Source organism: Stegostoma tigrinum, chromosome 12 (assembly GCF_030684315.1).
Source record: "Stegostoma tigrinum isolate sSteTig4 chromosome 12, sSteTig4.hap1, whole genome shotgun sequence".
NCBI lineage: Eukaryota > Metazoa > Chordata > Chondrichthyes > Orectolobiformes > Stegostomatidae > Stegostoma > Stegostoma tigrinum.
Window position 1 is genome coordinate 43989864 of NC_081365.1, and position 26684 is coordinate 44016547.

Below are 26684 nucleotides of genomic sequence, written 5' to 3' on the forward strand. Positions count from 1 at the left end.
AAAGGGAATACACACTTGGAATGGAGAAAACAGGGGTGAATGATTAATACCAAAGGAGCTCATTTGACTGATATCCTGCCAGAAGGAAATGCATTCAGATAACTAATCTAATAATCCTGCAGTTTTCTTTAAAACATTTGCTCTCTCTCCCAACAGTGCAACTTGATTGCAGGGTGCAACACGTACAAGATGTACTCCAATGTTCGCCATGGCTTTGTGACAGCATCCCTCATGAACACAAGAACTACTCCACAGACCATACGACATAGGAGTGGAAGTAAGGCCATTTGGTCCATTAAGTCCAATCTGCCATTTAAATCATGGCTGATGGACATTTCAACTCCACTTCCCTGCACTCTCCCCATAGCCCTCGATTCATTGTGAGATCAAGAATTTGTCGATCTCTGCCTTGAAGGCATCCAACGTCCCGGCCTCCACTGCACTCCGTGGCAATGAATTCCACAAGCCCATGACTCTCTGGCTGAAGAAATGTCGTCTCATTTCAGTTTTAAATTTACCCCCTCTAATTTAAAGGCTGTGCCCATGGGTCCTAGTCTCCCCGCCTAATGGAAACAACTTCCTAGCGTCCACCCCTTCTGAGCTATACATTATCTTCTAAGTTTCTATTAGATCTCCCCTCAACCTTCTAAACTCTAATGAGTACAATCCCAGGATCCTTAGCTGTTCATCATACGTTAAACCTACCATTCCAGGGATCATCCGTGTGAATCTCTGCTGGACACGCTCCAGGGCTAGTATGTCCTTCCTGAGGTGTGGGGCCCAAAATTGGACACAGTATTCTAAACGGGGCCTAACTAGAGCTTTAAAGCACATCACTGCTTTTATATTCCAACCCTCTTGAGATAAACGACAACATTACATTCACTTTCTTAATCAAGGACTCTACCTGCAAGTTAACCTTTAGAGAATCCTGGACCAACACTCCCAGATACTTCTGCTTTACGAATTTTCTCACCATTTAGAAAATAGTCCATGCCTGTATTTTTTTTCCAAAGTGCAAAACCTCACATTTACTCACACTGAATTTCATCAGCCATTTCCTGGACCACACTCAAACTGTCTAAATCTTTCTGCAGCTTCGCCACTGCCTCAGTACTACCTGCCTATCCACCAATGGAAGTTCACAATTGAAAGTTTTTTCTTGTAAAACAATTCTACAAAACAAACTAGTTGTTATTTACCCAGCTTACAAGCATTCTTACCTGAGTGGAAGGTCCTGGAGATGCAAATGGGGAAGGGCATGGTCCATCTTGCAAGGAGAAATGTGCAATAAATACAATGAGCTTAGCAAAAGCACTCCTCACTTCTGTGCTGGGGCATTCCAGAAGGTATTCAGAGAAGCGATTTGGATAGGCAAAAAGAACATTATGTGCAAACCAACAGCGTACATTCTTGCTGTGACGGAGCAGGATACACAATGCGTCATACCTGTTGCAAAGAGAGACCTTTTCTCAAAAAAATTATATAATATAGGATATTGCCTAAACTGCAAAAACAGAATGGCAAGGTTATTTCTCCAATGGGTAACAGCTTTTTTTTTGCCTTACAAACACTGGATTCATTAATCAATGAGGATCAACTCAGTAAAGGATCAGCTAAGCTATATTCCATAGTAAATGAGTCAAGCAATCTGTCTAGGTTCATGCTTGCATAACTATTTGGAGCGATTAGTCAGAAAGATAATACAGTTCAGTAGATTCATAAGAAAAGGGGGAAAAGAAAGCTAATTTTACCAAGTAAACACCTCAAATTGCTTTCCTTTCTCAATTGTGGAACAAGTTTTCTGGAATTTGGTTGCACAGGCAATAGCCAGTAGATTTCTTTTTATGTCAATACACATAAGGCAGCTCTTCTAACCAGGGATAGTTTCTTGCAAAGACCAGTAGGCAAGAATCATGTCAGCACTATTTATGAAGCCCTAGAAGTAAAAGATGGGGATGCAGAAAATATCTCCTCTTTACAATACATCATAGAAAATGCAAATTCACCCAATGCTACCTGTTCCGAAACCAATGTCCTCTCCAGTGAGATTCACCGTACAAACCATTGAAAGTGACGCCTTTCACAATTTACGCTACACCATAAAACACAAGCACTTACAGGTTGTTTAAAATTGGCATTGTTTCAATGTTGGTGAAAGTGAACTACCGATTTACAGTGTCAAAGTTGCATGAATTATCTCAGTTATACCTTTACATACAAATTAGGAACAGAAATAAGTCACTTTGCCCACTGAGCTTGTTTCAGCTTTCATTAAGATCCTGGTTTTAACCTCAATTGCATGTTTCTCATCCCTGCTCAGTCTCTAAGGTCCCAGGCACATCCTCCAGTCAAGACAAGAATTTACCTGCACTTGAAATTAATCTAGTCTCGTACACCTGTTGCTCAGAACACAGTCTCCTCTACAATGGAGAGACTAACAACAGGCTGGGTGACTGCTTTGTGGAACAACTATGTTCTGTCCATAAAAATGACAGAGCTTCCAGGCACCTGCTGCTTCAACGCACTGCCAGGTTCCCAAGCTAACATTCCTGTCTCGGGTCTACTGTAATATTGCAGCAACATGCAATGCAATCTTCTAATTTGGGATCCTGCAGCCTACAGGATTCAACATCAAGTCTATCAATTTTAAACCTAGAACGCCCAACCACCACCCCAGGTTTTTTTCTTTAAATGGGTTACTTTGAGCACAACCAACCCAGTTTCAACGACCGAGTCTCCATTATTACATATTGTGTAGCCCTAATTCCTTGGCTTACTATCAACAACGCAATGTCTCTGGGCACCATCTTCACCTAATCCACTCACTTCTCCACCTCACATCTCTCCAACACCCACAACCATCCGCCCTACCCAGCTTCCTGTATTCAGTCTAAATACCATCCTTCCCTTTTTTGAAGAACCAATTCATTTTATCACTACCTAAAATGTTAACAGCCTGTTTTCAATAAATACAAAAATGAAGTGTTTTCACTTCTTAGCTTATATTCCACAATTCAAAAGGATATCTGCTCCCAGTTTGATGAAATTAAATTTTGATTACATGATAGACTCACCATTCACTTGCTGGGCCACGAACTATTTTCTTCGTGTGAAATCCAGTATTAAACAAAAATCTCGCAGCAAGTTGAATACTGATCATAGCCAGTTCTTCAGCTTCTGGCAACAGATGATCTTGTCCTGCATGAAGACAAAGTATGCTAACAAGCTTCCTCATTTGAATTTTTAAGACATCATCTCAACAGAATATTGCAATGATTAATCTAAAATATTTCTAGCTCACACAACTGACCATATCAAGTTCTAACAATAAACATCGCTGAACCAAACCTCAACGCTTTAATTGGATAGTTGGCTGATAGAAATTTAGTACATCACTTCTCAAGTTGATGGTAATTATCCAGAAACACACATTTAAAATAGACAGTTTGTGGATAGACATCCAGTTCACAATCTACATTCTGACAGAATGATTGCAAGATTGTTGATTAATCAGACTAACCAACCTTCTACCAATTTGTGAATAACAAACTGAGACATGACACAAGGAATACAGTGGAGGAAAATATTAGGTGGCATCGCTTTTAACTCCTTGCTCCTTTCCAACATGCCATACTGCAGCACAAATTACTGAAGTTTTCATACCATAACACAAGTTCATAAAAATTTCTAGACAAAAAAACCCCGTGATGGAATAAATAAACACAATGCTTCGACATCAACCTAATAGATTTTCTACAACAGATGCCAAAAATAGTGCTCTTTCAGAAGCAGTGATTTCATAAAATCAAACAGCAAAGGAGGCAGGTTAGTTCACTGAATCATGCTGGTTCTTCTGAGCTGTCCAATTATGTATCTTGCTACCATACAAGCATTTATAAAGCTGGTAACCACAAGTGGGAAAGAAATAGAACAATACATTATGAAATAACAAAGTGTAGAGCTGGATAAACACAGCAGGCCAAGCAGCAGAGGAGCAGGAAAGCTGATGTTTCGGGCCTAGACCGTTCTTCAGAAATGGGGGAGGGGAAGGGGGTTCTGAAATAAATAGGGAGGGGGGGGGAGGCTTATAGAGGAGAAGATAGGTGGAGAGGAGAGGAGACAGACAGGTCAAAGAGGCGGGGATGGAGCCAGTAAAGGAGAATGTAGGTGGGGAGTTAGATGGGAGGGGATAGGTCAGTCCAGGGAGGACAGACAGGTCAAGGGGCCGGGATGAGGCTAGCAGGTAGGAGATGGAGGTGGGGGTTGAGGTGGGAGAAGGGGATAGGTGGGACAAAGGACAGGTTAGGGAGGCGGGGACAAGCTGGGCTGGTTTTTGGATGCGGTAGGGGAAGGGGAGAGGAGATTTTGAAGCTTGTGAAGTCCACATTGTTATCATTGGGCTGCAGGGTTCCCAAGCGGAATATATGAGATGCTGTGGCGGCAACTGTCGGGTGGTGGCACTGCAGGAGGCCCAGGATGGACGTCATCTGAGGCATGGAAGCAGATGCATCAGAGATGAAGGAATTGGAAATAGCATTTTTGCAGGAAGGTCTACCCACCTTCCTGCAAAAATGCCATTCCCTGTTCTCAATTCCTTCGTCTCCGACGCATCTGCTCCCAGGAAGAGGCATTCCACTCCTGAACATCTCAGACATCCTCGTTTTTCAAGGACCGCAACCTCCCCCCAACTTGGTGGTCGAGAACGCCCTTGACTAGGTCCCCCTCATTTCCCGCAACTCATCCCTCACACACCCTCCCTGCAACAACCACCAAACCAGAATCCCCCTCGTCCTCACGTACCACCCCACCAACCTCCGGATTCAACGCATCATACTCTTGACACTTCCGCCATCTGAAATCCGACCCCACTACCAAAGACATTTTTCCCTCCCCACCCTTGTCTGCTTTCTGGAGGGACCTCCCCACCCTTATCTGCTTTCTGGAGGTGACACACTTCCCTACAGCCCCACCACACACCCTGCACTTTTCCATGCAACCACAGGAAGTGCTACACCTCCCCCGTCACCCCCATCCCAGGCCCCAAGAAGACTTTCCACATCAAGCAGATGTTCACCTGCACCTCTGCTCATGTGCTATGCTGTATCTACTGTTCCCGTTGTGGCCTCCTCTAAATTGGCAAAGCCAAGCAGAGGCTTGGGGACTGCTCTGTGCACACCGAACAACTGTGCCTCCCAGTCGCAAACCATTTTGACTCCCCCTCCCATTCCTCAGATGACATGTCCATCCTGGGCCTCCTGCAGTGCCACAATTCAAAGGTTGCAGGAACAACACCTCATATTCCGCTTGGGAACCCTGCAGCCCAATGGTATCAATGAGGGCTTCAAGCTTCATTATCTCCGCTTCCCCTAACGCATCCCAAAACCAGCCCAGCTTGTCCCCGCCTCCCTAACCTGTCCTTCCTCCCAACTCAGACCCCATCCCGCCCCCTTGGCCTGTCAGTTCTCCCTGGACTGACCTATCCCCTCCCTAACTTCTCACCTACATTCTCCTTTGACTCCTATCATCTTCAAAGACTGGGCTCAGATGTAGATCTCTGTTTCTACTATCTACATTGGCTTTCAGTTACCTTCTAAAACAGGATCACAGAAATAGGAGTTTAAGTAATTTTGAACTTCACGTCTGCTCTACCATTCAAGAAAATCAAAGCTGATGTCTTTGCATTTGAAATACCATATTCCTGTCTATCCCTGAAATCCTTCAGATTCTTGTTAGCTGAGGGAATCACTCTACCATCTCATCCTCCAATTCATGTCAATTCCTCTCATTATGAAAGGCAGCATCCCAATAGTCTCAAATGCTGCACTTACATTAACTTTTTGTAACTTGTGGATTAAAATACCTGAATCCCATCAGCCTGTCACTCCATCTGTTTGCTTAGTACCCCTTCCCTCGTGATTGTCATTTCGTTAAGTTCCTGTCTCCCCTTCACCTCCTGATTTACAGCTAACACCGAAATATTTTTGTATTGTTTTAGCAAAGACAGAAGACAAATCTGCTCATTTCATCTACCATTTCCTTACTATCAACAGAAAAACAGTAGATTTCACGAATTTAATTCTCTGGATGATCAACATACTTTCTAAAAAAAACTGTAGCAACTCTCACTACTTATTTTTACCTTCCTACCTAGCTTCCTCTTGTAATAATTTCTTCAACTTGATTAAGCTTTTAATCGTTTTCTGGTATTCACTGCATTCTGACCAACCATCTGGCCTACCACTGGTTCTGCGGACTTGTCTGCCTTTTCAATTTTGAGACTTTCCTTAACTTCTTTAGTCAGATGTCAAGGCCTCCCTTTTGAATGTACTGAGTAAACTGAATATTACCTTCAACTGTGCCTCTATCGATCACTGTCCAGACAAATGCATGTCAACTCACTTTAGTTACATCAGCTTTCACACTAACATAGTATTTACATTTAAAGATTAGTCACAGACCCAATCTTCTTCCTTTTAAACTAGGAGGTAAAATTCAAACACACCATGGTCATTGTAATCTTGGAGGTCCCTTCACTCCAAGGTCATTAATAATTGTCACATTACATAATTCCAAGTGTAGTATAACCTGTTCTCTGACAGACTCCAAAATGTGCTGCTCTAAAAACGCTTGGAAGTATTCTGTGATTGACTTACCCAGACTAATCTGCCGATCTAATTTTTCGACTTGGTATCCAAACTGAAGCTAGCCACAATTATTGCAGTCCTTTTAATTAATTTTAACCACATTGTGGTTCATATTAGGGACTTAGAGATGATTTCCACAAAATACTACTTTGCCCACATTTTATACCTCCAGCCAAATCAATTCGACATCCTGCTTGCTGACCCATGGTCAACTCTAAATATTGGCACAAATGCCATCTTGATTAACGGTGCTATCTTTCCACCTTAATCAGCTTCAAGTATCACGTACCCCTTAATATTCAGGGCTTAATTCTGGTCATTTGGCAGATACATCTCCATATTGACTGTCAGTGCATATTTACGTACTTCAACAAAACCAAAGTTGCTGGAAAAGCTCATCAGGTCTGGCAGCATCAGTGAAGGAAAAAACAGAGTTAATGTTTCGGGTCCAGTGACCCTTCCTCAGTTGGGATGCTGCCAGACCTGCTCAGCTTTTCCAGCAACTTTGTTGCTGTTCCTGATTGACAGCATCCGCAGTTCTTTTGGTTTTTATAATGTTGAAATGCTGTTTGAGTGTACCATGGATGCAGGGTTTGCTTAAGGCTGGCAGAGTGTGACTGCATCTTGTGTAGTTTTCAACTTTGCAACCTAATGCACTGCTTGCTGGGTAGGTTAAAAATCTCATGTTAAAATAAACTGTACATTGTTTGCACAGATATGTACAGTTTCTGACCGTAAACATTTCACAGACAACATAAACTTCCATAAACTTTTACAAGTGAACACTGATCTTGAAGTTGGTACAATTAAAATTTTAACTATGAAACAAATCGATTTTGTATTTCTTAAGATGAAAAGATATTAGCTAAGACAAAGTACACTCACCAGGTGGAGGATTCAGGTAGACACTGTTACAGGTCAGTAGTTTCTTAATAAATTGGAAATACTCCAGGCTATACTGCATTCTATTATGCATGAACTGCACATTCTGTTTCCGGACACTTCGTTCAATGACACTTGGCATTTTTATCTGGTGTGGTTTTATACTAATCTCCAGCTCAGAAATGTACTTAATTAATTCATTATCTTTAGCTATTGTGTCCATACGTTCATAAAAAAGTATGTATGCATTCCACCATCGTTTTTGCCGTCTGTATGACATTCGTTTCATCATATGGTCAAAAACTTCGCCCATGTACTCGCCCCCAAAGCACTGGTTTTTCATCTCTTCATCATCATCCATTTTGCACTCAGTTACATCACCATCATCAAACTTATACCATTTGTTTTTCTCACCATCGCCACCGTTACGTTGAATGATGTATGAATAATAATGTCCTCCACTTGCCTGACCGCTATGCACTAACACACCAACTAGTCTATATTTAGTGCTACCAGGCTGTTCATTATCTGGCTGGTCATTCTGAATCAACTGATTTTCTGGGTTAATGTCATCCCCTTCCAACTTGGCAACCCCTGCCACAGTGTAAGGTTCCATGTCCAGCTCTCGTGGAAATTCAAAATAATCATTGAATTTAATTGCACATTCCCTTTCCCAGTCATAGTCAAATCGCTTCAGTTGAATTGCTAAAACTGGTGGCAGCTTCTTTATTAGTAATCGCTTCACTGTGTCAACCTGCAAAACAGAAAACACGTTAGGTATAATTAAATTTAGGAAGTGATTATGCAAATAGGTATCAAAGAAACTGCAGCCTTTACCAGAATACACATCTTTTTAGTACATTTTCTTGTGTATTGTCTATCTCTATATCACCAAGCAGAAAGTAATACTGAGTACAGCTGCAGTCAGCACAAGCTATCCTGTAGCTCACCCATTCATCTCGTGTAATGCGGACATTCAACTGAGATGCAAAACAGCCAGACAGATTAAGGCATAATTTAATCTTTCAGTTTGCAGCAACACTTGTTACATTCAAAATTATCTCAGTCTGATGTAATATCAACAGTCAAGACATGGGTATTGACTTCAAACAAACTTACGAGTTCAGATAACGAACTAAACATTGATCTCAAGAAAACTGCAACAACTCCAATTCCTTTCAACCCCCACTCCCTATTTATAACCAACGTAGCTTAAAATTCGTTACAAATATCAGGCAAAAAGTGATCAGAAAACATAAGTGAGATTACAAAGTATTTTATGTAAAGTAAATATAGTAAATGTTTCAAACTCTTTTTTAAAAACAGTATTTCATGCCAGATTTTGTTAGTTTTAAATTTACTTGATAGGCTTTTGTTTATTTCCTTTACCACCTTTTTAAGACAAAAGTAGGTGTATGGATTAGGTCATAGATCACATTAATTGTATTTAACAGTTAAATAGCAAATTCCTTCTAATGTGCTAACCAATTTTCAAATGTGATCTTACTTTCCATCACGCACCTCAGAGAAACAGTTCTCCACCTAACCTAGTCAATATCTTGATCAAATATCAAAAAAAAAGTCATTGTTTCACAGCAGGTTCTTTGGGTCTCAGAATCATAGAATCCCTCCAGTAAGGAGCCAGCAATTAGATGCAAGACATTAAACTCTACTTTTGTTGTAATTTGTTCAGGGTGTGTGGGAGTTACAGATGAGAACAACATTTATTGACTGTCCCTAACTGCCCTGGAGGTGGTGGTGATGACATGTTTTCTTAAACTGAAGTCCATGGGCACAAGGGCAACGGGAGTTCGGGGGTTGTAGGGAAGTTGACCCAAAAAAGAAGCAACAGCGCTATGATTCCAAATCTGGATGGTGGATTATTTAGGAGAACTTGCAGGTGGCAGCATTTACATGCATCTGCACCTTCGGCCTTTTCGAGGAGTAGACTGCAGATTTGGAAGGGGATAGCATAAGGGCCTGAATGGTTACTGCAATTCATCATGGAAATGGTGCACACATCTACTGTACACTGATGGTGTAGGGACAGAAAGTTGAAGGTGATAGATGGGATGCCAATCAAATAGGCTGCTTTGTCCTGCATGATGTTAAGTTTCTTAAGTGCTGTTCAAGTTGCGTCCATTGAGGCAAGTTCGGTGCATTTCATCACGCTCACGATCCGTAGGTGTTGGACAGGCACTGGGGGAACTGATAGCATTTGGGAGTTGCTATTCGAGGAGTACCTTATTCAAAGATCTTAGAATTTAAATATAATGAGAGAATACAGCTCATGAATGCTTAAAAATGGCACTTGAGCCAAATAAATTTAAGTTTGAAGGAATAGATCCAACGTTAATTTGGGATTCATTAACATTTCAAGGAGCAGCAACGAGTGCAACAAAAGAAAGATGACTTGCAAATTTGTAGAGAGTTTAATCAGACTAAAATGCTTCAAGATGACCACTGAAGTCAATTTCACCGTCAAACAGTGTCACTGCTGTATTGTCAGGAAAGTCAGCCATTATGTGCTAGATAAGCTCCCACAAAAAGCAATTTGATAATTGCCAGATGATTCAGTTTTTGGTGACGCAGACTGAGGAAAGTAAGTAGTGGTTATGTATAGGTTCCAACACGTCACCGTATTAAGATCCTGATTTAAAGAAATCCACAAAGTGAGGAGCACACACTGAATTAGTATGCAAGATTCAGGTATAAATTTTGTCTTCTGCATTACACAACTAACTGCCACTAACTCAGTTCATATGATACAATATCTTAAGAATGGATGTTTTAAAAGGTAATAGAGCATGACAATTACATCTAAGTGGGCTGGAAAAACAGAATTTATTTCATCTCTCATCTCTGACGAGCAACTGTTATAAAATGCTAACAGTGAAATTCTCAATCCAGTTATTTCAACATATCCACTTTGCGTGTTAGATCTGCTATGACATTCTCAATGGATGGGCTTCAACTTCATAGCCTTAATGTGTGTGGCAAACTCCACACAAGTTCTTACATAGAAGATATGAAGGACTCTATCTTAATATTAGGTACTGAGGTTTTGAGGCAGCCGTGCATTTGTATAGGGGAAATAACATGAAACTCTCCCAAAATGCTGGGAGATAACACGACAATTAGCAAGGCAATGAAGGCTCTGGGCAAAGAGATTAGCCCAGTGAACAGATAAACCTGGAGGAAAGAGGTTTGTAGCTCAACACATGGAGCAGCTGTAGGCTCAGTGGCAGCACAAGGCAGAGAAAGCCTGTATGAAGCTGTTAACATCTCAAGATATCTGAATGAGTTGTCAGCTGTTCTGCAGCTGGACTGGTGAACAACAGTCAAGACTGGGAGCAGTGGGTGTCTGGAGAAGTGGGAACACATCGGCTATTAAATTCGGGTTGCAGTCTTATACACCCAGTGGATGTAGTCTCAGGAGGAGACTGAACAGCTCAAAAGGGGAGTACAGGTTGGTACATTCTGAGCTTAAGTCTATTTGTCAGACAACGCATTACAGACATGTAGAGCCAAAGGACGTTGCAGTCACATTGGAGTTGCTGTTGAAGGGAAATCAGAGATTAAATCTTTGAAGATGATGAACTAAAATCCAGGGAAACGAAGTCTGAATGATTATCTGTTACACAAACACTGATGTCTGCTTTTGCTCCTGAGAAAATTCAGGGGATCTGACTTGGGTTTTGTTGGCCATTGAGTGTCATTTACGCACATATTTAACAAAAAAAAAAAAAAAAAAAAAAAAAAAATCGCTGCTTATTGCAAGCTTAACAACCAGAACTAACAAGTACAGGACAGAGAATATTCACAGTTTGCTTTGTTCACATTTGCAGAGTGCAAACTTGGTTTTCATCGCTCTCAAATCAGATGACTAATTTTGTTAGTGGTGTGCTGCAGTTGAATCAAAAATGGCATCCTGGCTTTGCTGGTGTATTGAACAAGTAGTTGGTGTGGTCAATGCACTGATACTGGACAAATTGAAAACAGTTCCTAAGCCAAAGGTGCACGTTTGTCAGAATTTTAACCAAGGATCCCCAGGCCACTCTATCCTCTCCTTTCTCTGAAGAAGCAGCTGTTTAAACCTTGTGACATTTGTGTCACATTATCTAATGCAACCACAGGCTGCTTACGCATTAGAGAGAAATGACTAGTAGAGGTTTATCCTGAGGGTTCACCACATTTCGGGCAAGCAGTGCGGTTGGAAAGGGAGGATCTTCATGTTAACTCTAACCAGTATGTGGTGATTTTGAAGCTGCCCCATCCTTAAAGGACTTCAAATAACAGCAGGTTAAGCTGTCAATGATCAAACCTTTTACTAAATTACCAGAGGATAAATGGCAGTAGCCAGGCAGAATTAAACATCCTCCTTTTCAACAACTAAACCAGGAAGGCAACAAAACATCCAACAGGGTATGAAGGCCTATAATGTCTTCCAACACCCTCTGGGAATCTACATTTATCATTAGAATATTCACAAACAGAGGAATAAAAAAAAAGCACATGCATCACTCTGGTGGTTGGTAAGTGGTTAGGGATAATTCTGAGAGGTACGATTTACATGCATTTGGAGGGGCAAGGAACAATGAGGGATAGTCAGTATAGTTTTGTGCAAGGGAAATCATGTCTCAATTTTGAGAGAGTTTTTTGAGGAAATCAAAAAGATGATCAGGGTAGAGCAGTAGATGCTGTTTACTTGGACTTCAGTAAAGCCTTTGATAAGGATCCACATAGCAGACTAATTAATAAAGTTCAATCACATGGGAATTCAGAGTTGCTGATTGGATATAAAAATAGCTTTACGGTAGGAGATGGAGGGTGGTGGTGAGGGCTGTTTCCACGGGAGGCTTGTGATCAGTGGTGTTCCACAAGACGAACTGAATCAGAATATAAGAGGCTGTGGTTAGTAAGTTTGTGCATGATACCAAAATTGATAGTATAGTGGACAGTGAAGGTGGTTATCGAAGTTTACAAAGAGATCCTGATCAATTGGGTCAATGGGCAGTAGAGTGACAGACAGAGTTTAATTTGGACAAATGCAAGGTACTGCATTTGGTAAAATAAACAAGGTGCAGGACAAACACAATAATGATAAGGCTCTGGCTCGTGTTGTAGAACAGAGACCGAGGATGCTCTGGTACATAATTCTTTGAAATTTGCATCACAGGTAGACAGGTTGGTTAAAGATGCATTTAGCACACCTGCCTTCATTGCTCGGACCTTTGAACGTAGGAGTTGGAATATCATGTTGAGGTCGTACACTATGTTGGTGAGGCCCCTTCTGGAGTACTGTGTGCAGTTTTGGTTGCCACGTTATAGGAAGCATACTATTAAACTGAAGACAAGTCAGAAATGTTTCACCAGAATGTTGCCAGGAATGAAGAGTTTGAGTTAGAAAACATCGGCTGGATAGGGTAGGACTTTTTCCATTAGGGTATAGCAGGTTGAGGGTGCGACCTAATTGAGGTTGATAAATTAAAACAGTCGTTGGATAAGCACATGAATGGTGATGGGATAGTGTAGGGGGATGGGCTTAGATTAGTTCACTTGTTGGTGCAACATCGAGGGCCGAAGGGTCTGCTCTGCGCTGTACTGTTCTATGTTCTATGATCGGCACAGATCAGGTGAATAATGACGGCCTTTTCCCAAAGGTGGGGGAATTCAAAACTAGGGGTCATACTTTTTAGGTGAGAGGAGAAAGATTTAACAAGGACATGAGGGGCATTTTCTTTACTTGCACAGTGTGGCTCATTTGTGGAAAGAACTGCCAGAGAAAGTGGGAGACACGGGCGCATTTGCACTGCTTAAGAGACATTTGATTAATTACATGAAAAGGAAAGCTTTGTAAAGGTATGGCCAAATGCTGGCAGATAGAACTAGTTCAGTTTAGGAACGTTGGCAGCATAGGCAAGTTGGACGGAAGGGTCAGTTTCCATGCTATATGACTTTACACTTTATATTTCTTGGTAGTATTGTTTGGAACACATTATGCTACACTTGAAATAAAGGTTCTGACAGGTTTTGCCTGTCTGTCTTCACATTTGAAGGCGCAGAAAATTTCTGAAAGACAACTGAATAACCAAGTGACATTAGGGCGGAATGAACTTAAAGCAATCACCACTTGCAAAACAGAAGTGCTAGCAAGATCACTGGGCCTAAGAGGGCTGACAAGTCCCAAGTACTGGTCTGCGTTTTAAAGTCTTAGAAAGTGGCAGCACAGATAGAAGCATTAGTTTTTATATTCCAAAGTTCCTTATATTTGGCAAGGAAATTTGTTTCAAAAAAATGACATCTTTATTCAAGAAATGAGGGAGACAAAAAACAGAAAAGAGTAGGTTAGCTGGCAGAGGGAAAGTGTTAGATTCCATCTTGAGGTGGTTATTGCCTCACATGAAGAAAATTCTTTGATTAGAAAAAGCCAATGCAATTTTGTTTGATAAGGTACAACGTTAAAGGTTGGTGCAGAAGATAAGACCACGTGGCATTAAGGCAACATATGATCATGGATAAGGGAATGGTTCAATACCAAAAGACACTAGAATTGAATAGATCGGTACACTGTAAGCAGCAGAGTGCCAGATTGATCAGTGCTAGGTTCTCAACGATTTACAATCTACAATGATACAGAACAGGAATGTATCAAGCTCATACTTTTTCTGGTGATTGTAATTTCACGTGATCTCTCCCACCTCCTGATTTACAGCAGTTACTATAATATTTTTGTATCCTCTGCAGTGATGACTAATGCAAAATAACTGCTCACTTTATCTATCAACTATAATCACGCGCTACTCAAGGCGCAACAATTTATTTCTTCATTTTCTGTTTCTATTTTCCTACACATTGTGAGCTTCTTTTACTTGAATTGCCCCCTCCTGAAAAACTATTCTTTTACATCACTCTTTATATTCTGGCCAGTCACCTTACTATGTAGGTGAGATACATTTCAAGAATAAGAGATCTCCTTTTTAACCTAAAGGATGAGGAGAAAGTTTCTATCTTAGGATCAATAGAATGTGCAATTCCCTTCCCCAGGGAAGAATGGAGACTGGTCTTTAAAATTTACTCAAAGCAAGTTAGATAGATTTTGATGGTCAAGAGAGTCGAGGCAAACATGAATTTGGAGCTGATAGCACACAATCACAAACATGATCTGACTGAATTTGAGGGGGTTTTGGGGGGGGGGGGGGGGGAGAAGAGGACGCAGGTTTGAAGAATCAAGTGGCATTGCTCTTCAATCCTATCTTCCTCATGGGATCAATATTGTGGTAGCACTACATTGAAATAAATCATTAAAAATTTTATTTCAAAACCAACTTTGAAATCTAACTTTATTGCAAATGTTAGTTGAAAGTCAATACGTGAAACAGAAATATCCTACCCAACAGAAGTCAGAGCCTGAGCAAGTCAGTTGTTGCTGCAACTGGAAGCACTTAGATTTCTTGAACGTGACAATGCAGATCGACAGAGTGGTGAAGGCTGAGTTTGGCACACTTGCCCTCAGCATTCAGTGCACTGAGAACAGGAGTTGGGATGTCATGTTGAGGCTGTACAGTACATTGTTGAGTGATAATGGGAACTGCAGATGCTGGAAAATCCAAGATAATAAAGTGTGAAGCTGAATGAACACAGCAGGCCAAGCAGCATCTCAGGAGCACAAAAGCTGACGTTTCGGGACTAGACCCTTCATCAGAGAGGGGAATGGGGTGAGGGTTCTGGAATAAATAGGGAGAGGGGGGAGGCGGACCGAAGATGGAGAGAAAAGAAGATAGGTGGAGAGGAGAGTATAGGTGGGGAGGTAGGAATGGGATAGGTCAGTCCAGGGAAGACGGACAGGTCAAGGAGGTGGGATCAGGTTAGTAGGTAGGAAATGGAGGTGCGGCTTGGGGTGGGAGGAAGGGATGGGTGAGAGGAAGAACAGATTAGGGAGGCAGAGACAGGCTGGGCTGGTTTTGGGATGCGGTGGGGTAAGGGGAGATTTTGAAGCTGGTGAAATCCACATTGATACCATTGAGCTGCAGGGTTCTCAAGCGGAATATGAGTTGCTTTTCCTGCAACCTTCGGGTGGCATTGTTGTGGCACTGCAGGAGGCCCATGATGGACATGTCATCTAAAGAATGGGAGGGGGAGTGGAAAAGGTTCGCGACTGGGAGGTGCAGTTGTTTATTGCGAACCGAGCGGAGGTGTTCTGCAAAGCGGTCCCCAAGCCTCTGCTTGGTTTCCCCAATGTAGAGGAAGCCACACTGGGTACAATGGATACAGTATACCACATTGGCAGATGTGCAGGTGAACCTCTGTTTAATATGGAAAGTCATCTTGGGGCCTGGGATAGGGGTGAGGGAGGTGGCGTGTGGGCAAGTGTAGCATTTCCTGCGGTTGCAGGGGAAGGTGCCAGGTGTGGTGGGGTTGGAGGGCAGTGTGGAGTGAACAAGGGAGTGACGGAGAGTGGTCTCTCCGGAAAGCAGACAAGGGTGGGGATGGAAAAAATGTCTTGGGTGGTAGGGTCAGATGGTAGATGGCGGAAGTGTCGGAGGATGATCCCACTTCCTACAGACAAAGGGGGTGGCCATGGGCCCCAGCTATGCCTGCCTCTTTGTAGGTTACGTGGAACAGTCCCTCTTCCGCACCTACACAGGCCCCAAGCCCCACCTCTTCCTCCGTTACATTGATGACTGTATCGGCGCCGCCTCTTGCTCACCAGAGGAGCTTGAACAGTTCATCCACTTCACCAACACCTTCCACCCCAACCTTCAGTTCACCTGGGCCATCTCCAGCACATCTCTCACCTTCCTGGACCTCTGTCTCCATCTCAGGTAACCAGCTTGTAACCATTTCAAGCCCACCGACTCCCAAGCTACCTAGAATACACCTCCTCCTACCCAGCCTCCTGCAAGAATTCCATCCCCTATTGCCAATTCCTCCGCCTCCGCCGCATCTGCTCCCAGGATGAGGAATGCCAGTCCCGCACATCCCAGATGTTCAAGTTCTTCAAGGACTGCAACTTTCCCCAAGCAGTGGTCGATAACGCCCTTGACCGTGTCTCCCACATTTCCCGCAACACATCCCTCACACCCCGCCCCCGCGACAACCACACTCAGACGATTCCCCTCGTTCTCACACACCACCCCACCAACCTCCGGATACAACGCATCATTGTCCGAAACGTACGCCATCTACAATCCGACCCTACCACCCAGGACATTTTTCCATCCCCACCCTTGTCTGCTTTCCGGAGAGACCACTCTCTCAGTCACTCCCTTGTTCGCTCCACACTGCCCTCCAACCCCACCACACCCGGCACCTTCCCCTGCAAATGAAGGAAGTGCTACACTTGCCCCCACACCCCAAGATAACTTTCCATATTAAGCAGAGGTTCACCTGCACATCTGCCAATGTGGTATACTGTATCCATTGTACCTAGTGTGGCTTCCTCTACATTGGGGAAACCAAGCGGAGGCTTGCGGACTGCTTTGCAGAACACCTCCGCTCGGTTCGCAGTAAACAACTGCACCTCCCAGTCGCGAACCATTTCAACTCCCCCTCCCATTCTTTAGAATGACATGTCCATCATGGGCCTCCTGCAGTGCCACAACGAAGCCACCCGAAGGTTGCAGGAAAAGCAACTCATATTCCGCTTGGGAACCCTGCAGCCCAATGGTATCAATGTGGATTTCACCAGCTTCAAAATCTCCCCTTCCCCCACCGCATACCAAAACCAGCCCAGTTCGTCCCCTCCCCCCACTGCATCCCAAAACCAGCCCAGCCTGTCTCTGCCTCCCTAACCTGTTATTCCTCTCACCCATCCCTTCCTCCCACCCCAAGCTGCACCTCCATTTCCGACCTACTAACCTCATCCCACCACCTTGACCTGTCTGTCTTCCCTGGACTGACCTATCCCGTCCCTACCTCCCTATCTGTACTCTCCTCTCCACCTATCATCTTTTCTCTCCATCTTCGGTCCACCTCCCCCTCTCTCCCTATTTATTCCAGAACCCTCACCCCATCCCCCAGTACATTGTTGAAGCCACTTTTAGAAAAATGTGTAGCATTCAGGTCATCTTTCTAATAGGAATGATGTAGTTAAACTCAGGAGTGCAGCCAAGATTTACAGGCATGTTGCTGGGACTGGAGGATTTGAGTTATAGGAAGAGGCTGAAAAGGCTGGGGCTTTCTCCCTGGAGCAGAGGTTGAGGGGTGGACTTTAAACTTTTCAGAGGGTGGTATGGGTATGGAACAAGCCACCGGAAGAACTGATGGAAGCTGGTACAATTACAACATTGAAAAGACATCTGGATGGGTGTATGAATAGGAAGGGTTGAGGGATATGGGTCAAATTCGGGCCAACGGGACTAGGTCAGATTGGGATGTCTGGTCAGCAAGGACAAAATTGGACCAAAGGCTCTGTTTCCGTGCTGTGTGACTATGACTCCATATTGAATGGAATTCTCCTATTTGGAGGTTTAGCAATTCACTTTCTCACCAAACCAATTCACTGACATATGTATCCCAGTTAATTCTGCATCACTGCCCTAACCCTGTAATTTTTAGAGATTCCTTCATTGTGAATGGAATTTCAGCAGTACATTACAGTGTTGCAACTTAATCACCTCGAACAAACTGTTGCCAAAAGCAAAGACATTACAAATCAAATTTACAGTATGGAAGATAGCCTTTCAGCCACTGCATCACTGCTAGCTGGCAAAGAGAGATTTATTCATATTTTCTAGCATGGGCTACTCGATGGTTGCTAGATGGCCCACAAGACTGTAGTACCAAGAATAAAGAAGCTTGAATCAATCATGGTTCAAACTTGCCAACAGAATTTTCAGAAATATTTCTGCAGGTCCGTTTGTTAAAATCCCAACAGGACTGCTCATGTCTTAGGTCTCACTGGAGAGCCATACAACTGCACCACCCAAGACATTTTTCCATCCCCACCCCTGTCTGCTTTCCGGAGAGACCACTCTCTCCGAGACTCCCTCGTTCGCTCCACACTGCTCTCCAACCCCCACCACACCCGGCACCTTCCCCTGCAACCGCAGGAAATGCTACACTTGCCCCCACACCTCCCCCCTTACCCCTATCCCAGGCCCCAAGATGACATTCCACATTAAGCAGAGGTTCACCTGCACATCTGCCAATGTGGTATACTGCATCCACTGTACCCGGTGTGGCTTCCTCTACATTGGGGAACCCAAGCGGAGGCTTGGAGACCGCTTTGCAGAACACCTCCGCTCAGTTCGCAACAAACTACTGCACCTCCCAGTCGCAAACCATTTCCACTCCCCCTCCCATTCTCTAGATGACATGTCCATCATGGGCCTCCTGCACTGCCACAATGATGTCACCCGAAGGTTGCAGGAACAGCAACTCATATTCCGCCTGGGAACCCTGCAGCCTAATGGTATCAATGTGGACTTCACCAGTTTCAAAATCTCCCCTTCCCCAACTGCATCCCTAAACCAGCCCAGTTCGTCCCCTCCCCCCACTGCACCACACAACCAGCCCAGCTCCTCCACTCCACCCACTGCATCCCAAAACCAGTCCAACCTGTCTCCGCCTCCCTAACCTGTTCTTCCTCTCACCCATCCCTTCCTCCCACCCCAAGCCGCACCCCCATCTACCTACTAACCTCATCCCACCTCCTTGACCTGTCCGTCTTCCCTGGACTGACCTATCCCCTCCCTACCTCCCCACCTATACTCTCTCCACCTATCATCTTATCTCTCCATCTTCGGTCTGCCTCCCCCTCTCTCCCTATTTATTCCACAACCCTCACCCCATCCCCCTCTCTGATTGAGGGTCTAGGCCCAAAACGTCAGCTTTTATGCTCCTGAGATGCTGCTTGGCCTGCTGTGTTCATCCAGCCTCACATTTTGTTGTCTTGGATTCTCCAACATCTGCAGTTCCCATTATCTCAGAGATTTTTGGAGTTATGTTAGCACACAAAGGACCTTTCCCCTCCTTGTGATCTGCTCCACTGTCCTTTTGCCACTGTCCCCATAATGAATCTCTCAAAATGTGTTATATTATCCGCACAAGAAACACTACAGAAGATGAACTTGCATTAGAAAGTATTCAAGTGTTTCCAAATGAACAGAGGGTTACAGCCAAAACAGCAAAAATGACTCCAAGTAGAAAACAAAGAATAAACCTAATTTTGAATAAACAAGCATTTCGTAATAACCAGTGAATGATCATGTGTTGTTACTGACAACACAGCAACCTATATTTGATTTATCAATGCATCAATTAAAATTGCCTTGATTAATGAACGAGAACAACATGCCGAAGATATTCAGAGTCTGGTGCGTCCTGGTGAACAGGAAGTTGTAATCCAAATTTGTATAGATACTGAATGGAACAAGGCATATGAACTTTCAAATTTTCAAACACAAATAATACCACAAAATACTTAGATTGTGATGGATCAGGACAACACATGTGGAATGGCCAAGATGAAAAACAGCCCAGCTTGATGAACCAGCGATGTCAAGCGTACATCCAATATTGCAGTGACATTGACAACAGAATTTAGACAGAATTTTTCTAACTGAAAAAATTTACAAGAAAATTGGTTACCTTTTTGTTGCATTTCTCACAATGGTACGCATTGGCGCCCTCCAGTAGGTCTCCTTTAACATACTGTTCAAGTGAATCAAGCAGATTTTGATGATTTCTAATGTCGACATTCAGTGTTGTGAAGGATTCCTCACATTCATATCTAACACAAGTAAAAATACATTGTCATCATGACACCACAAGCATATCACGATATAAAGACTGGAAATATTATAAATTGTGATGAAAATAGTGATAGAATGCAAGAGAACATGGACAGGCTACTGGATGAGGCATGTGGCGGATAAATTTCAAGGAGGAAAGAGCGAACACATTTTAGTGCAAAGGACAAATTACACAAAATGAAGTGTACAAGTTTAAAATAGTGCAGAAGCACAATAAACAGCAGATTGTTGTCAATCTGCCTTGCCAGCTTCAAAATAGATCAAGTAGTATACAGGGTCCTGGACTGCTGGAAAGAGGTTTATGATTGAAGAGTGAAAAGTTTGAGTAAATTTTATTAACTAGTGTTGCCACTTGAACTACAGCACTGAATCCACTTCAGGATGAAGATCACGACATTAGGAAGGATGCAAAGACTTCTGAGAACAGTTCCATGCTGAATGACTTCAGCTACATCGACATATTGGAGAAACTGGGGCTGTTCTTCCAAGAGAAAATTGAGGTTTTTGTTTGAGGGCGGCGGGGAGGAATTTGATAGAAGTGTTCAAAACATTGTGACTTGAGTAGGTAGGGACAAATTGTTCACATACCCCACTATGATGTGCACAGTCAGGAAGGAGAAATCACATCTACCAGTGAGTATGTAGTTTGAGAGATTTGCAGGCAGTATAGCAATTTAGTGCAGAGGGAAAAGGGTGCCTTTTAAGATATGAGCTTGTAAGGTCTTTTAACTGGATCAACTGAAGCCCAGGATCAGGGGCCCCAACCGTGTGGCTTCACAGGAAAACCACAAGATCACTGGTTGGTAGAATGGCTATTATTGTTTACCATGAGACTGACCGTGAATAGGGGAAAGATTTACAGGTTACAACCTAAAAGATCAGCTGGAAGTTTCCAATTTGATTTTTAAGAATTAAGGAAATAAAACAGAGACCAGCCTGGTGATGTGCTGTGCCTGCACGACTCGGAAGCTGGTGGACCCCTCTATAGTTTGTAGTGATCACAGATGGAGCAAGTATTAGTTGTTTAAGGAACTCTGGCTCAGAGTTGACAAGCTGGAGTCCGAGCTTCAAACATGGCAACACATCAAGTTTTTTTTGCGGGCGGGGGGGGGGGGGTACCAGACACTTTCAGGAGGCCGTCATACCTCTTATGTTAACTATTGCAAATTGAGTCAGTGGTCAGAGACAGGAGGTTAAGACTACAAGCGAGGCAGGTAGAGGATTCCAGCACAAGTACTGCTGAGGGAGCTTCAGTCCTTGAGTTTGTTGAGCAGGGTCTGTCAGAAGAATGAACAAACTGTCCACACCACCGTGGCAGAAGGCTACACGCAAAACTGCAAGAAAACGGAATTGTAGTTGCAATTGGAGACAGTATAGTCAGACAGGGGATTGGGCACTGTTCTGGGACTAGGATTGCGAATTCTGAAGCGTGTGTTGCCTACCGGGCGCTCAGGTTCAGGATCTCTCATCTGAACTGCACACAAATTTGGAGTGGGAAGGGAAGATTCAGTTTCTGTGGTCCAGATCAGTACCTGTGATATAGGTAGAAACAGGAAAGAGGTTCTGCCTAGATGTGCAGCTAGGGGCTCAACTGAACAAAATCTAAGTAGTAAAAATCTCTGGATTATTAGCTCAGTCATGATCTACTTGGCACAGGATTAAAGATGTGATTAACATGTGATTCAAAAGACTGTGTGGGAAGAAATGGGTTTGAATTCATGGGATACTGACGCCCAGTACAGGGAAGGAGTTGTTCTAGTGGGATGGGCTGCTCCTGAATCATTCTGCAGAGTCCTGGAAAATTGCATGACTAGGGCTGTGACAGCACTTGAAATTAATTGAAGGAAGTGGTAACAAAAGAAGGCTCAGCCTAAGTTATTAACGCTTCCAGGGCAAATGTCTTACCAACTTGATAGAATTCTTTGAGGAAGAGACCAAGTTGAAGGATGAGCAAAGGGCTGTAGATTTCATATACTTGGACTTCAGTGAGGGGTTTGATGAGGTTACCTACGATGGGTTGATGGAGAAAGTGAAGTCGCTTGGGGTCCAGGGTGTACTAGCTAGATGGATAGAGAACTGGCTGGGCAACAGGAGACAGTAGTAGTGGAAGGGAGTTCTCAAAATGGAGAACAGTGAACCAGTGGTGTTCCACAGGGATCTGTGTTGGGACCACTGTTGTTTGCGATATACATAATGATCTGGAGGAAGGTATAGATGGTCTGATTAGCAAGCTTGCAGATGACACTAAGATTAATAGAGTAGCAGATACTGAAGGGGACTAACGGAGAATACAGCAGAACATAGATAGATTGGAGAGTTGGGCGGAGAAATGGCAGATGGAGTTCAATCCAGGCAAATGTGAGGTGATGCATTTTGGAAGATCCAATTCGAGAATGAACTATATGGTAAATGGAAAAGCCCTGGGGAAAACTGATGCACAGAGAGATCTGGGTGTTCAGGTCCATTGTGCCCTGAAGGTGGCAATGCAGGTTGATAGAACGGTCAAGGAGGCATATGGGCATGCTTTCATTCATCAGACGGGGTACTGAGTACAAGAGTTGGCAGGTCATGTCACAGTTGTATAGGACTTTGGTTTGACCACATTTGGAATACTGTGGACAGTTCTGGTCACCACATTACCAAAAGGATGTGGATGCTTTGGAGAGGGTGCAGAGGAGGTTCACTACGATGTTGCCTGGTATGGAGCAGTGCTAACTATGAGAAGAGGTTGAGTAGATTAGGACTGTTTACATTAGAAAGACGGAGGTTGAGGAGGGACCTGATTGAGGTCTATAAAATCATGAGAGGTATAGACAGGGTGGATAGCAAGTAGCTTCTTCCCCCTCCAGAGTAGGGGACTCAATTACTGGGGGTCACGATTTCACAGTGAGGGGGGAAAAGTTTAAGGGAAATTGCATGGCAATTTCTTTACGCAGAGGGTGGTGGGTGTCTGGAACACATTGCCAGTGGAGGTGGTAGAGACAGGCATGATAGTGTCATTTAAGATGTATCTAGACAAGATACATGAATGGGCAGGGAGCAGAGGGATACAGATCCTTGGAAAATAGGCAACAAGTTTAGATAGAGGATCTGGATCAGCGTAGGCTTGGAGGGCTTAAGGGCCTGTTCCTGTGCTATAACTTTCTTTGTTCTAAATAGTAGAAGTACAGACAAGTTCAGGAATCTAGCTTTATGCACAGCAATTAAGGGGATAACTATGACAAGGAAGGCAGTCACCACATTACTGAGTGTGTTGTGCTGAAACGTGCAGAGTAAATGAGCTTGAAGCACGAACTGAACTTGGTGGGCATGTTGCGAGTACCATAGAGATACAACTGCAAAAGAATCAAAATGTGCCCTAACAAAAAATGCAGGCAGATTGCCAGATTTACCTTGAGAGAGAGAAATTAAATAAACAGCAAGTGACAGAGAGTCATAAGGCATAGATCTGTGTGGTTAGAATTAAGAACTGCAAAGGAATAGAGATCATGATGGGAGTTCTGTCAAGGCCTCTGAGCATGTCAGGACATGGAACAGAAATTAGGTCAGGAGATAGAAAAGGCAAGAAAGCTCCTGAGATGCTACTTGGCCTGCTGTGTTCATCCAGCTCCACACTTTGTTATCTTGATTCTCCAGCATCTGCAGTTCCCATTATCAAAAAAAGGAAACATCAGAATAATCACAGGGGACTTCAGTATGCAGGTGGACAGGGAAAATCAGATTGGTAGAGGATCCCTAGAAAAGGCATTTGTGGAATGTTAACAAAATGGTTATTTTTGAAGCAGCTTAGGGTACAACTGACTAGGGAACAGGCAATTCTGGATTTGGTGATGTGCAATGAGGTAGACTTGATTAGGGAGGTTAAGGTGAAGGAAACCTGAGGGGGCAGCAACCATAACAAGATAGAATTCACCCTATAGTTTGAGGGGGAGAAGCTGGAATCAAATGTCATGGTATTACAATTGAGTAAAGATAACTATAAATACATGATGGAAGACTGGCTAGAGCTGACTGGAAGAGGAGCCTAGCAGGGAAGACAGCGGAGGTTAGTGGGAAGTTGAACGATTGGGAGGCCTTTAAAAACCAAAGGACAAATAAACAAGGGGAGAGATGATATACTATTAGGGCAAGCGAGTTGGCAGTAATTAAGATACAAGGTCTTTGAAAGATATCAGCCATAATTGAATAGTGGAGCAGACTCAAATGGCCTAATCCTGCTCCGAAATATGCGGTTTGATGGTCAACGAATACTTGTCAAAATAAATAACGGTGACAATAGGAAACAATCTTTATGCAGCAAGTGGGCAGTATCTAAAATACTCTTCTTGTGAGGCAGAGGTGAATTAAATCATTGCTTTCAAGGCAGTTATGAATAATTATCTCAAACAAAACAGAAGCCTTTGGACAAACTCTGACAGCATCTGTGGAGGAAAAATAGAGTTGCGTTGAGCACAGTGACCAGAGTTTTGAAGGGCCACTGGACCCAAAATGTTAATTCTGCAAACTCTTCACAGATGCTGCCAGACCTACTGGGTTTCTTCAGCAATTTCTGTTTTTGTTTTAGATTTCCAGCATTCACAATTTTTTATTTCATTTCAATTATCTAGAGGAAGGATTTTTTGCACTTTGAGGAAAAGACAGGTTATGGGACATGCTCAGTTATTCTTATACCTCTATGTTGTAACCACAATTATAATAAATAGCATGTTTAGTGCAGTTCTACATTCCAAACGGAGGTCAAGAATCTCAATAAATATTGTATGTTTTAATGACCCCACTGAATCCAAATCAATTCTGCAACAGCAAAATATGGCGTGAATCGTATCTCATCTCATTTATGTCATCTCCACCATAGCCACTAACAACAGCCTCAAATTTGATGGGAAAGTAACAGGAATTACAGATGCATGCACTACTAGCATGTAAAAATAGTTAGTTTTGCAAAACAGAGCTCACTATTAACCTATTAAGTTCCAATAAGCTGTAAATTTGTGCTGTTAAGAGATTGAAGTTGCAAATAAAATTAGAGTTTACATTTAGCAATAAAAGATACTTTGTCAAGATTTACAGTTCTGCCAGGCCACTCAACCTCAACAGTCAATGAAAGGAAACAAAATCACACTGTGGCAACTTGACCCCAAAGGTGTTAACTCGTGCCAAAAGAATTTAAATGTCTTATTTTTCATTGTGTCTTTCTGTAAAACAAAAAAGCTTGCTTCCCTCCCCCATTTGCATTATCTACAATTCATCAGGACTCTTCCCCCTCCTCATATAAACATAAACAAGTTATGATAGAGGATGCCCCACCATTCAATCATGGGTAAGCGAACACGTCAATGTCCTTTACTCATTCAATCCCTATCACTATGGCAAAAAAAACTGAATAGAATGGCAAGTTTTGTTTTAAGGGACAAGGTAAAGTCAAACAAGTTAAACAAATGAAATGCTGTGTTTCAGAAAGTTGTGGGCTATACATTCAATTTGCACTTTCCTAACAACCCACTTTCTTAAATATTTCAAAATAGTTCAACTGATGCATTCCCAAATAATGCTCATTCGCCAGCAGTGTTGAGCAAAACTGTAACTGGTCAGCTCTTTGCAAGGCTCGAACATAATGGCTAATCAAGCTTAACAATGAGATTTAAAACTTTGGAAAGTAAAAACAATACTAGACATTCATCTAACAACAAATCAACCAGTGGTATTATTTTGCCAAGATGCATTCTTATTACACAGCCTTTCAAACTCCCATCTGACAAATCCAAAAGTTATAGTGCAAAAATATGTTAATATTTGCTGCCTCTTCTCTCTTATGCATGGTCTTTTTCAACATTATACAATTAGGATCAACATTTCTACTAAATTATAACTTTTGTCACAAAATCCAATCTGAACTTTGCTTTCAAGTAATAAACGCAATTATTCAGAAATAAAAGTCACATGGCTACCTGAACAGGCAATTGTTCTGAAACAAAATATAAAATTATTTATGTTAATCACAATATTTATCGCTCTTTTGTAGCGGAGAGAAAAAATAACGTAATTAGACATCTGGTGCATTCACCTGTGTGGACAGCCTTGACAAATCTTCTGATCAGCAAAGGAACCTCCAAGAACTTTGCTGAGCATAGTTGCATGTCCAAGAGCTTTCAAAGCTTCATCCAGACTATCCACTAACGAGTTGAAGAATTCCAAAGCATCGTGTTGTTCTCGAAGGTTGACTGGTTCACCCCAAAGCCTGGGGATAGAACGTGATGTTTTGCATTCTATCACACGGCCTCAACTTGTGCTTTAAATTCATGATTTATTAAATTCACACTCTCCAATTCGACACACACATGCACACAAAATCTGCTTCAAGATCTACTTGCAGTTATGTCAATCATTCGTCTCAGCT

The 26684-nt window shown here is 42.8% G+C and overlaps 1 protein-coding gene across 2 annotated transcripts in view; it reads right to left on the reverse strand.

The window, feature by feature from the left end:
• usp9 (ubiquitin specific peptidase 9) overlaps nt 1-26684 on the reverse strand; it is a 230651-nt gene that overhangs the window by 36323 nt on the left and 167644 nt on the right. For both annotated transcript variants that reach the window (XM_048541510.2, XM_048541511.2), the window contains 5 exons: nt 26352-26525; nt 20124-20265; nt 7533-8283; nt 3078-3201; nt 1224-1449 (listed from right to left, as the gene is read on the reverse strand). In XM_048541510.2, the coding sequence (XP_048397467.1) occupies nt 1224-1449; nt 3078-3201; nt 7533-8283; nt 20124-20265; nt 26352-26525 (1417 nt within the window). The remainder of the gene's footprint in view (nt 1-1223; nt 1450-3077; nt 3202-7532; nt 8284-20123; nt 20266-26351; nt 26526-26684) is intronic.